This window comes from Lissotriton helveticus, chromosome 3_2 (assembly GCF_964261635.1).
Source record: "Lissotriton helveticus chromosome 3_2, aLisHel1.1, whole genome shotgun sequence".
Classification (NCBI taxonomy): domain Eukaryota; kingdom Metazoa; phylum Chordata; class Amphibia; order Caudata; family Salamandridae; genus Lissotriton; species Lissotriton helveticus.
This window is the reverse complement of record NC_136062.1, coordinates 188,145,882-188,159,449: the sequence shown is the minus strand read 5'-3', so window position 1 is coordinate 188,159,449 and position 13,568 is coordinate 188,145,882. Positions and strand designations below refer to the sequence as shown.

General features: G+C 45.0%; 1 protein-coding gene across 1 annotated transcript in view; it reads left to right on the top strand.

Annotated features, from left to right (window-relative positions):
- Nucleotides 1–13,568, top strand: part of GRAMD2A (GRAM domain containing 2A) — a 93,816-nt gene that overhangs the window by 42,168 nt on the left and 38,080 nt on the right. Inside the window, exons 7-9 of the mRNA XM_078684538.1 lie at nucleotides 5,878–5,949; nucleotides 6,446–6,508; nucleotides 6,590–6,746. Of these exons, the coding sequence (XP_078540664.1) occupies nucleotides 5,878–5,949; nucleotides 6,446–6,508; nucleotides 6,590–6,746 (292 nt within the window). The remainder of the gene's footprint in view (nucleotides 1–5,877; nucleotides 5,950–6,445; nucleotides 6,509–6,589; nucleotides 6,747–13,568) is intronic.

The window sequence follows — 13,568 nt, the reverse complement described above, 5'->3', positions numbered from 1 at the left end:
GAGCTTCAATCGGGCCACTGGGTTAGAGTATAGTAAACGCACTAAAGTAAGAAAAACCAACAGGAATACCCAGTTTCTGCATCAACACATATAAAAAAAGGCCATTCTAATTAATCAAATGCCTTTTCGGCATCCAAAAGGACAGCTGCGGCCGGTAATGTGGGCTCAATTTGGTTTATGACTAAAAAGACAGCCCGTAAATTAAGCAAAGTTGACCTGCCCGGGACAAAGCCTGCCTGAAAAGGGCATAATGTGGTATCCATCAGCAACGAAAGGCGGGTGGCTAATATCTTGGCGAGAATTTTATAATCATGGTTGAGTAACGACAATGGTCTAAAGGACAAGCAGTGGCGCAATGACTTCCCTGGTTTAAGCAGTAGTGTGCTAATAGCCACGCGCATTGTTGGGGGAAGAGACCCGGTCTGTAGTGCCTTGTTCTATACTTCAATTAATCTCGGAGCAAGCTCATGTTGGGAGGCTTTATAAAATTCGCCAGTTATGCCGTTAGCCCCAGGGGCCAGGATCCCAGCCAAGTCACCTGTCGCTTGCCTAATTTCTACTACATCTATCGGTGAAGCTAAAAATTCACACTGATCCTTCTCCAACCAGACCATGGCAACTTCTTGCAGATAGTTCAGCAAGGCCTGCCCCGTCGGAGGGTCATATATCCTATATAAATGGGTGTAGTAAGTGAGAAAAGCTGCAGTGGTGTTGGTTCCTTTTGTCAATGTGCCATCAGTGTCCATGTCAAGGTGCGTGATAAACGCTAGCTGGTAATGGGGCCTTAGAATGCGAGCTAATGTCTAGCTGGGTCACTCACCCTCCCCATATGTCCGCCCACGTGCGTACTTGCCAAGAAATTTAATCTCATGGGCATCAGTGAATTCAGTCATTAGCATTGCACGGACATGCAATGATTCGGGTAAGGAGGTGGTCTGTGCGGATATATCCATGCCCCTTAGTTTCTGTTCAGTTTTACCCAGTTCCCCACGAATAGAGCGGAGCACCCCTGAGTGTTTAGTGATCCAGACCCCATGAATAAATGCTTTAAAAGCATCCCACAACACCGCCTGCGAAGATACCGTCCCTTCATTATGTGAGAAATATTCCTTGATAGCATCGTCCACTTCAGCATGGAACACCGAATCAAGTAAGGCTGATTGAGGGAACCTCCAAAGAGGTTGCTGTCTTGGAATTGTAGGGAAGTCAACCGAGAGCAAAACAGGCGAATGATCAGATAGCGGACGGGGAAGATAATCAAGCGTTTGCACTTCTAGCAATAACCATGAGGTAAGGTACCAGTGATCTATCCGGGACCACGAGCCATGTGGAGTGGAGTAAAATGAATAATTGTGGGTCCCCGGGTCTGACGTACGCCATGGGTCTGTGAGGAACAGAGAATCCAATAGATCAGTAAGGCGCAGTGGCTTCGTAATGCGGCCTGGCCCTGTAGTCTCGACAGTGGGATCCAATGTGAAATTAAAATCACCACCCATGACTATATTGTCTGCTCCCAAGCGATCAATAAGTGTGGCGAATTTGGGGGAAAAATCAGCAGTATCAACATTAGGTGCATACACGTTAACCAGTAGAATCGATACTCCCTCTAGCAGTCCCAATACAATAACGTATCTGCCCTCATCATAAGATATCACCTCTGGGACCTGAAAAGGAAGGGAGTGATGAATCAAAACACACAACCCCCGGAAATACATACTATAATTGGCAAAAAAACGATAGCTGACCCATAATGCTGGGAAACCATGCATGGGTAGTGGTGCGTAATGTGTCTCCTGGAGGAAGGCTATCTGAGTGGAATGTCTGGCCAAATATGCCAAAACCTGTCGGCCCTTCTTGGGATTGGACAGTCCCTGCATATTCCAGGGTAGACTTCTAAGGCGCAAGCAATGGCCACGCTCTTTTCTAGGGGTTATCTAAGCACTATTAAGTAGATCATTGCAATACGCGGGATTATGAAAAGTACACATTGTGCAAAATAAGTAAATTGCGCTCCGTACCAACACAGAACCAACCAATGAACATCAATATAGAAATCCCAACCCCACTCGCACCCCACAACCCCATCGGATTCACAAACACAAGGCACCCGGTGACGTGCGACTGGACAAGCTATTGAGTACATTCTAGTTTGGGGAATCTGTCATCCACACAGAGTATTTGGGTCACGCTCTACCTGACCACAACCTACTTGAATGCGCGTACGATAGGGTCAAAAATGGACCCACATTCCGAACTGGAGACTTCCAGCCTCACTGTTGCAAGGTCCTGTGTTCTGAGACCCACTGGCTGAAACAATTCAACAGTAAGACACCACTGAACACTTATTTACTGTATGGGAGGCTTTCAATGTGGTAACACGAGGGCACTGCATGAAGCAAGCAGTGGGGATTCAGAGGACTTTGGAGAGGGAATTGACTGGGATAGAGGGCAAACTCTGTACATATAAGAAGAATGTTCCCACTGACCCCACCGTTAGACCCACTCTTACAGCAAAGTCTGAACAACACTCAGGAACATTGAAAACTGAAAATTAAAAGATTTTAATGAAGACACAGTAGTCCTGGACCAACTGGGATAGTTTACTCATAAAGAATACTTATACACTAGACATGTGGTGGGTGGGAAAGCTGCTAGGTTATTATCATGGTTAACCCAAACTGAATAGTGGGGTAAACCCATTTTGCATATTATGACCCGGGATGAGACTTCAGTGCACACACAGACCGAAATACATGGCGTATTTATTCAAACACTCAAAACTACAAAAGATTATGTAGTAGACAGACTCAAATACCTAAGGAGTTGATTGAGTCCTTCTTACAGATGACCACGCTACCACGTTTGCCAGACAAGGCAGGAGACACATTGGGTGGCCCCCTCATAGAAAGGGAAATTAAGGCAGCAGTAAGGAAATTATCATGGGCCAAAACGCCAGGAAAGGATGGCCTCCCTACGGAGTTTTACCAGACATATGCCTCTCTGTTGGCACCACGTATGGCTGCAATATATAAAGAGTCATTAGACAGAGGCCTCCTTCCTGATGCAACCAGCAAGTCATTACTGATTTCTCCCCCTAAACCAGAGAGAGATCCCTCAGATGTGGAACTGTATAGGCCACTCTCTATGTTGAATTTGGTTGACAATATCTTTAGAAAAGTATATGTGCTTGCAGTATGTGATTCATGGAGATCAAAATGGATTCAAACCTGATGGCAACATCTCCTTAAACATTAGAGGGTTGCTTGGAATCCTTCAGGAGACCCCTTTGGGACAGTACCCGAATTCCCTGGTACCTGCAAAAGGCATTTGACTCTGTGCATTGGGATTTTCTTCGAACAACTATGAGGCATATGAATCTGGAGTGGACTGGGAGAACTGGGTTACACTCTTACGCTGCAACTTAGGCACGGGTACAAATTGACCAGTGCATATCAGATTCATTTGAAGTACTTAAGGGAACCACACAGGGATGCCCATTATCACTGATGGCATTCTGCACTGATGATCGAATCGTTTGGTAATTTAAAAAGAAAGGAAGGGCGAGGCAGATGCATTCCCTTGAGGGAGGGAGAATATGGTATATTACTCTACACAGATGATATGCTTCGATATCTCAGAGATGCAGTCGGTGGAGCGGCATGGGGTGTACAGTTACAGGAGGATTTTGAAGATGTCCCAGAGCTATATACTAATTCAGAAATGTTTTGTGCATTTCCGAACAACCCTGTTCTCCCAACTGCACAGCAGGCGGTGTCTGGGAAAAGAATCCGATGGGAGCCTGTGATACTAAAGTATCTGGACTTCAAGATTTATCATACGGGCTATGATATTAGAGAAGGGAATCTGGGGGGATGCACTACAGGCCCTGAAAGGCAGAGGATACATCTCCTCATTTTGCAACCCCCCCCCCCCCCCCAATGAGACTGGGATGGGAGTCCTCCACTTTGAGCTTTATTACACTGCAGTACAACCTCAATTGATGGCCAAATGTCTGGGTGGTATGAGGCAAGAAGAGCTGAGATATATTGGAGAAACTCTGAATGACGGGGCACTCATTACCAGCTGCTGGGGACAGCAATACATTCCACACTTTAGCATTAAGTAATTGGAATAAAATAAGCAAGAAAATTTGGCAGAGGCAGCTGTATACGGCAGCGTTGCCCCTAATGAGTTTCCCTCATCTATGTGGTGCATATTTTAAATCCCAGATAATGGAGAGGTGGATGGAAAAGGGGATACTCACGGTCAGTGAATGCTACAACGAATGTCTACCTCACGTCTATCTGATGCCACACAGGCTAAATATGATAGCAGGAACCGGGGACAAAATGTCACTAGGTGGTCACTGACAGGTACAACTTTCATGCACATGGTCTGGGCCTACCCAGTTATTGCATACTATTGGTTGAAAGTGATAACTGATTTGTAATGCACTGTACACATAAAGCACTTAAATAGAGTGATGACATGCTTACTAGGCCTACACTCCTGCCCAAAGAAATTATAGGTGAGCTCCAAATTCCTTGACTTGGCACTGGTGATAGAAAAGCGCGCAATAGCAGTGTATTGAAAATCACGAAAGGGCTCTCCCATAGTAGGTAGAAAATATAAATTGAGAAATGGGTGGACGCAGAAGGAGCAGCCTTAAGGGTTGAGGAACGCAGAGGTGTACCTATGCAGCAGGCGGCAGATGAATGGAAGGGCATATTGGCACTTTATACTGAGAGGGAGAAACCATGATTCCGGAGGCAGTCTATGTGATTTAATAATAACGTTATGTGCAGACATCCTTTCGCGGCTGGTAGCATAAATGAGTGCACCTATTAATTATGAGACAAATCTCATTTGATTAGAATCATCTGGTGATTTTTTGCAGTAATGGGCTGGACATTGGCTTTCTTTTTCTTTGTTGTTTCTTAGGGGCTGATTAAGATGTCGGGACACCGTATCGTTCTAGAACTGCCTGACCTTAGGTCGGCGGTTCCGACCTCAGGATTAGGATGTGACCACCTATTTGGGGGTTGCAAATATCAATTCTCCAAAAGAAGCTTGTGCGGCAGGCAGAAAAAGAATGCATTACAAGCTTCCATTTAAAAATTGATGTTTGTGGACATTGTTGCACCTTGTAGCAGGCACCATGCAGTGTCTGCCACATGGTGCAGGGATGTTTAAGGTGCCCCCCACACACCATAGCAGAGGGCAAGGGTTGGAAAGGGGTCCTGCTAGGGCCCCCCAAAGTCATTAAGGAATCAGGAGCATTTCTGATACACCAATTGGCTCAAGGAACCCTTCAGAACAGCAGCAAACGGTCCACTGGGGCAGATGTCGTGGGACCGACACCGACGTGCCGTTATTCACAACGACAACATAATTAGGACCCTAATTGTAAAGTTGTTCTCAGAGGCCAAACTCCACAATGGTTTACGATTGTACTAAGGATGGGGCACTGTGTGTATCTACTGAGGAGTGGGCTACCTATAACAATAGAGATACATATAACAAAGTTAATAATTTATATATCTGATATGTATCACATGAGCATGCCTAGTTGTACGTTAAAATGTAAAATCAGTAAATATATATTTTAAAAAGTGTGTGGATAACCACAACTTTATCTGCTTAGTTGAGATGAAGCCATGTGTAAAAGATTAGTTTTAGATGCACAAAAACTCTGGGTGACAAACATGTTTTTTTTTATTTTACATCGTTAGTTCCCTTTTCATTTCTATAACCCAATAGTGTATTCAGAAGTGTCAAGGGTGCTTTGGCAGATGACCAATTGTAAGCAAAAGTGAGGGGGAAATTGTCCTCACCCTGCTTCAGTTACCAGATTCTTCTTTTTTCCTGTGTTCTCAGTACGTCTTCGTGTCCCTGCTGTCCAGAGACAGTGTATACGAGCTATTGGGAAGAGTCTGCACCCATCTTCAGGTACATCTTTGTTGTTCTTTAAAATTCTCACCCTGTCCTACTCTATTCTATCCATAACTGTGAATATTCAAATCATTATACAACATTGCCTAACTCTTTTCTTGCCTTATTTATGTTTTTCTGGCACTATTCTCAAATTTCTCTTGCAAGACCTTTCTTATTGTTAGTGTGTTTGTTAGCTGATCATTGTTTATTTTCCACCCACCCTTCTGTTAATCCTGTTCCATAAGACTCTTCATCTACCCTGGGGGGACACCTCGTTCCATCCTCCTCTTTGAACCGCTTTCCCCATTATCCTCTTCTCTTTAGAAAACCTTTCCTAACCCTCTTTCAAGGGCCTCATGTGGTCATTAACATTATTGTTTTCCATAGCAGGTCTTTAAAGCCCATATGCTCACAACTAGAAATCCCTATTCTGATGTTTTTCAGTTTCTTAGCCTCAACTGTGAGGCCTCTATCCTTCCTAAATCTAGGATAGGTTTGTCTTGTATTGTAGGTCTCGAGTAAGAAGAGCTTGAGTGTCAAGGAATACACAGAGGAGCTGGATACAGTTCCATTGGTAAGATAATAAAAATGTGGTCATGATAACAGGTTATATAGAACAAGTAATCCATGTGTCCTCCTTGTGCTGCTCTCACAGGTGGAGATCACCCCAGAGGTGAAATGGAGGAACCAGATGTCCCTGGTCTCCCTGTCCGCCCCATGTTCAGAGTCTCCTTACACATGCATCGTCCATAGGACGCCAAGCACGAGTCTGGAGGACAGCTCATTCCAATCGCTGGAAACTCACTCATCAGGTACACCTTGATCATGAAAAATAGGATACAGGGCTGATGGGAAAAGGGGAGTGTTTTGTTGGAAACCTCAACAGGGGGCACTGGGGGATGATTTAAGACTAGAAGTGATGTATCAGCACTAAATATTGTGGCTAGAAGACTTTAGAAGGATTGAGGGTTACAGAAGTGAGATCGGTCCTGGAACAGGGTTCAATTCCCCGCCTCGGCGGGTCTTGGGCTAAAAATTCCACGGACTTGATAATTCTCGCCCCGGTGCCTCCTCGACTCACGGGTTCACACTCTGCGACTCTGGGCAATAGCTTGCTTAATCTCCACAACGGCCCCTCGCGGCGGGATGCCTGACTTTCACCTTGTGGATACCCTGCTATCTCACAGGGGAATACCAGGACGGGTTCCCTAAGCAAGCGCCGGGAAACCCACTGCGGGTAGCTGTGCGCTATATAAGCTCAACTACATTTACATTTACAAGTGTTTTGGTCTTGGAGAAAGTGACTGCAGCACCACTGAGTTGTTACCCCCACCACTGTTATGAAGTGTTTGTACCCTCTCCAGGGGTATTAGGGTGAGTTTGGGGAGATTTGCTGAGGATTATACAGGCTGAATCAGGTTAGCCTGTATTTCGGTGGGGGGCCTATAGAAGGAGTAAAGCAATTTATTACCTCTTGACATAATATTTGTAACAGGGATGCCCTACAAAAACACCAATAAGAAGAGCTAAAAGCATTACTTCAGGTGTATTTCAATTGAATTCAATATTTGGTGATGGTACATAGAAGCTGGCTCTAAAAGCGTTGGCAAAGGTTGTCCCCTTGGTCTTTTCAGGTGCCATGCTATGAATGTAGAAAACTGGTGGCAGATTTCACAAGTTAAAAAACAGGGCTATGGAAGGGAACCTCAGTACTGGCATTACGTGAAGTTTTTGGATACTTGGTACCTTGACTTAAAAATTGTTTAATAGTACACAATCCACTGATTGAGGCCTTCTAACACATATGTGTTAACATTTTCAATAATCACACTGCAGAAGAAAGCAGAAGGATCAATATTGACCAAAAGGACATTTCTCTATTTTATATTCGAGGATTTAACATTAATAAATGACTTTCAAGATGGGGAATGTTGATTCTCTGTATGGATCATTGGGTCAGTTAAAAATAATACATTTAAAACAGGATATACTAACATTTGTCAAATGCACTCTATATATTTTCTGTCAGATTTGTTGCATGTTATAGGACGAACTATCAAAATCATAGTAAAAGACAATGATCTCTTTGGATAGCACTGAATGAAACGGATACAAGCAGACCAAGAGGAGAATGGAGAAAGAATGAATGTGACAAGGAGTATTCTGAGTTTTGTATAGCGTGAACTAGTCCCAAATATATCAGGTATCGGAGCGCTTTACATAACCACCAGTTTCGGTACAGATGGACACATTTATGTAAGCACCAGTTTCGTTACAGATGCACACATTTATTTTTCTGTGAGGCACGGAGAGATTAGGTGATTTGCCCAGAATCACAGGATGTTGAACCCGGTTTCCCAGCTTCGGGGGCCACTGCTTTAGCTGTAAGGATACATCCTCTCCCCAGCGTTGCAGAACATGTTTTGCAATTATGCTCAAGGAACTGTTGGTCCCATTTTTTGACTGGCAAGCATGTGAAGTGAGTGCATTACCTAGTCCTAATATGTTTCATTAGTGGCAATCGATCTTATTGTAGGATATTTTTCTTCGTAAATCAAATGCTAGCCTCTGTTTTTGGGTGTAAAGGCTCCTTGGCATGGAATGAGATGGATTAGTTCTTTATCACTGACTATCACTGCTGATGCAAGGTCAATGCTGGAACTGATGCTGCAGGATGAGAAATACTTAGGAGGGGCTTTTACAAATTAAAATAATCTTTGCACCATAGTAATATTTTTGTTGCAGAAAAGGCAATAGCAGACTTCGGACGCAAGCTCTTTCGTCACCATAGGTGGTCGCCTACAACTTAATTTGAAGTTCAAAGCTCATATAGGTGCTGAAGGAGGATCTGGTTGCATTTTCCTTACAAAATCCCAGTGTAACATTTTCGCAAAGATGTGTGAAAATTGCTAGACAAATTAGCGCCAAACATGAACCAGAACCAGAATCTAGCACTTAGACCAGAATATAGCAAGTGGTCCAATGCAGGGCTCTATTTAGCGTTTGGCAGGCAGGTTACCCTGTACAAGACAATGATGGTCTGGCGCTGTCTTTAGGCCCTGCCGGCGGAAACTCTACACCAACAGAGATGGCAGCAAATACTTTCTGGCACCAAAAAAATAATGTGAGCAGGAAGTCTCGATAACGCATAACACATGAATTCTCTGACCTATCAACTTTAAACAGCTTTGGCCCCTCTATCTATGAAATATAAGCACTGTCTACTACTTGGGGACTTCAATATACATATGGATGATACTTGCGCAGCTGATACTGTGAAACTTGAGGATGTCACTAGCACATTTAGTCTGTCACCTTATATCTCTGCGGCCACCCATAACAAAGGCCACACCCTTAATCGGATCTTTTCTTCTCTGCCCATCATGTCTTCCCCTCCCCTGCCCCTGATCTGGACAGATCACTTCCTATTAAAATTTGATATTTTCAGCATATCCAAAGCAGCCAGCGGGGGTGCTGGCTTTCAGTCCGCAACCTCCCGCCCTTATCACCGTCTCACGGCTGGCATGTTGGAGCAGTCCTTAGTGTCCCACCCCTGCCAATTTACGGGAGAGCTAGTGAGTGACCTAGCTCTCTTCCAGGCCTGGCTCACGCAGCGCCTCGATGAGTTAGCCCCCCCGACTATCCAGCCTAAAAAAGATCAGCGGGCGTCAGCTCCATGGTTCACTTCGGTGCTCCATGAGAGCTGAAGGTTCTGCAAGAAAGCCGAAAGAGCGTGGCGAAAAAATGATGAACCCCTCACTAAAAGAGACATATAGGGCCCTTATCAAAGGCTACCATACTAAAAATTGTGGTAGAGAAAAAATTGCATTTTTCCAAAAGATTAGAAACAGCTGCTAACACCAGTAAAGAAATGTTTAAGATAGTCAGGGAATTCACCTCCCCTATTTCCTTATCCGTTAAATTCTCTCCCACTGAGCCATGGGTTAATCAACTTGCCAGTTTTTTCGCTACTAAGATCTTGAACATTCAGGCATCATTTTCTCCTGCTGACCCTAGTTGCGAACTTGGCCTGGATTCCTCCCCTATTGGCTCCTGCCCGGAGAGTCATATGCTCTCTTTTTTTCCTCCTTTATCCCTTCAATCATCACTTGATCTATTGCTCAAATTAAAGTCAGGTTCTCCATCGGATCCCTGTCAAGCAAAGATCTTGGCCAAGCTGGCACATGTGATAAACCCCATTATTAATCCTCTTCTCAATGCCTCTCTTAAAACGGGCACAGTTCCTAGTGCATGGAAAAGGGCTCCCATCCTTCCTCTATTAAACAAGCACTGGCGTTGCCAATAGGTCTCGCAGTAGGAAATTTGGAGCTATTACAATTGCAAATAACAATGCCTTTTATTTTTCTTTTCATTTTAAAAACATGAAGGGCTTTGTCATTTACAAAACCAATAGCTCCAACTATCCTACTGCGAGACCTATTGGCAACGCCAGTGCTTGTTACTTTTGAGTTTGTTCGCGTTTCAGTTTTCTAGTTATTTTTTATTTTTACAGATTATTATAGAATTATTTTAATGTTCCTTTGGTCTATTACACGCAACATCGAGAGGTAAGGAGGGGGTGAGGGCAGGAAAGCGAGGGAGTGAGTGGAAGGGGAATGTCTAGGGTGGGAGAGCAATAGAGACGAGAGTGAGTAGGTCAATGAGAGCGGTGCGGGAGAGACAGAGAGGTGAAGAGACAGTGGGGGTGACAACGAGTAATAGACAGAGAGGCACAGAAGGGACGCAGGAGAGGAAGCAAGGGTCACAGGAAAAAGAAAGATAATTATGGTGTGTGTGCCAGAAAGTTTAGAGCGAAAGATGCGGGAAGAGAGAGAGCGGAACACAGACGTTGAGAGATTGAGGGGTGACAATGAAACAGTGCGTGAGAGACAGAAAGAGGAAACGTGAGGATGAGAGAGAGTCTAGAGAAAGAGAATGAGAGAAAGAATCAAGGGGGTAAGAATCCAATGAGATAGAGAACAAGAGAAGCAAATGAAGCAGAGAGGCGACTGAGGGAGAATGAGTGATAGACGGAGATGAGGAGAAGAGGATAGGAGAGAGAGGAGGGAGAAGTGGGCAGAAAAAGAAAGGGAAATAATGAGAGTGTGATAGAGACACATTGACCTAAGTGCAAGAGATAGGACCTAATGAACGAGAGGATAACATTAAATAAATGCACGCACGGAGACAAAGTGAAATAATGCGTCACCAACACGTACCTGATAATGCAGAGCGGCCGGGAAACGAGAGGTGAAGAGACAGTGTGGGTGACAACGAGTAATAGACAGAGAGGCACAGAAGGGACGCAGGAGAGGAAGCAAGGGTCACAGGAAAAAGAAAGATAATTATGGTGTGTGTGCCAGAAAGTTTAGAGCGAAAGATGCGGGAAGAGAGAGAGCGGAACACAGACGTTGAGAGATTGAGGGGTGACAATGAAACAGTGCGTGAGAGACAGAAAGAGGAAACGTGAGGATGAGAGAGAGTCTAGAGAAAGAGAATGAGAGAAAGAATCAAGGGGGTAAGAATCCAATGAGATAGAGAACAAGAGTAGCAAATGAAGCAGAGAGGCGACTGAGGGAGAATGAGTGATAGACGGAGATGAGGAGAAGAGGATAGGAGAGAGAGGAGGGAGAAGTGGGCAGAAAAAGAAAGGGAAATAATGAGAGTGTGATAGAGACACATTGACCTAAGTGTAAGAGATAGGACCTAATGAACGAGAGGATAACATTAAATAAATCCACGCACGGAGACAAAGTGAAATAATGCGTCACCAACACGTACCTGATAATGCAGAGCGGCCGGGAAACTGAAAGTACGGCCAAACAGCCATGATGCGTCACCAACACGTACCTGATAATGCAGAGTGGCCGGGAAACTGAAAGTACGGCCAAACAGCCATGATTAATTAGGGGAGGAGAAGCCGCAGAGCACACGCTGGGCGAAGCCCTTTGATGTGCTGTGCGGCCGTTAAAAAAAATGCAATTAGGAGGGAGGGAGGCTGATGCGCGTGCTTGTTTGGTCACGTGATTCACGTGAACTCAAACAAAACCGCAGCAAGAAGCCCTTGGTTTGACGAGGATTTTGAGCACTTGAATTCTCGCTCCGCTCAATGCGCTTGCGCGCATTGATAGGTCGCGAGACCTAAAAAGCCTAATTTGGACCCTCTAGATCATTCTAATTACAGACCGATCTCGCTGCTTCCCGCTTTTGCTGAAATTGTGGAAAAGCATGTTCACTCCACACTCTCGAGCTACCTCGAAACCCGTGACCATCTTCATTGCACTCAATCGGGTTTTCGTTCCAATCTGAGCACCGAGACTGCATTGCTGGAAGTCACAGAGTCAATTAAGGATGTTCTGGACAATGGAGGGAAGGCAATGCTGGTCCTACTTGACTTATCGGCGGCCTTTGATACCGTCCCTCATGGGCGTCTTCTTGCAAGACTCCAGGAGATTGGACTGAGAGGGACGGTATTCAATTGGTTCGTGTCCTTCCTTTCGGATCGCAATCAATCGATATGGGCCCCCCCCGTTCACTGCCACCATACCCCCTTTAAACGTGGGAGTACCTCAGGGGTCGGTGCTGAGCCCCACTCTCTTCAATATTTATTTATCTCCTTTGGCTGATTTGGTTGAATCCTTCGGCGCCCGGATTGTGTCTTATGCTGACGACACTCAGCTCCTGTTCACCTGCGATAAGAACATCGATTTCGCAGGCGATTCCATTAGGAGCTGTCTTGAGGCCGTCTTTTCTTGGTTTCAAGTTAATCAGCTGAGATGCAACTCGGACAAATCTGAGATCCTTTTTTTTTGGTTGCCCTCCTGACGCACTTTGGAAATCCTGGTGGCCTTCAAATATGTACCCCCCTGCCTCTGCAGCACCCCTGGCTAAGAATCTAGGCGTGAAAATTGATAACGGTTTAACCCTCAAACCCCAGATTCTTAATGTAGTCGGCCAGTGTTTTGGTCTGCTACGTACTCTCAGGAAATTTCTTTCCTATCTTTCCCTCAGCCACAGGAGGATAACGGTTCAGGCTCTGATTGGCTCCAGGTTGGATTATGCCAACGTTCTATACCTGGGCCTTCCGGAATACCTTCTCACCCGCCTCCAATCAGTACAGAATGCGCCGGCACGGGCCATTTATGGCCTTAGCCGTACAGCCCATACTTCGGTTCTACTAAACTCACTCCACTGGCTGCCGGTGCGGAAGCGTATTCATTTTAAGACTCTGATCTTGGCCTTCAAATCCCTACACGGCACTGGTGCCGAGTATCTAAGGAAAAGAGTACAATTCTATTTTCCTTCCAGATCTCTCCGATCCGCCTCGCAAGCACTGGCTATCGTGCCTGTAACCAAACGAGCACGCATTGGGGGTCGTTCTTATAGACTGCTGGCCCCTAAACTCTGGAATAATCTTCCTTTGGCCCTCAGGAAACTTGACAACCTGTTGTCTTTCAGGAAGGGGCTTAAGACCTGGTTATTCGGACAATAGTTTGCATTTGTCTCCCTGGATGACTCTCGGCTGATCTGTATAGTGCCGGGACACTCTGCCCGAGTAGCTGAGCGCTCTATAAGACACCCAATAACATAACATAACATAACAAACAGATTTTGGAACTGCAATAATTTATCTC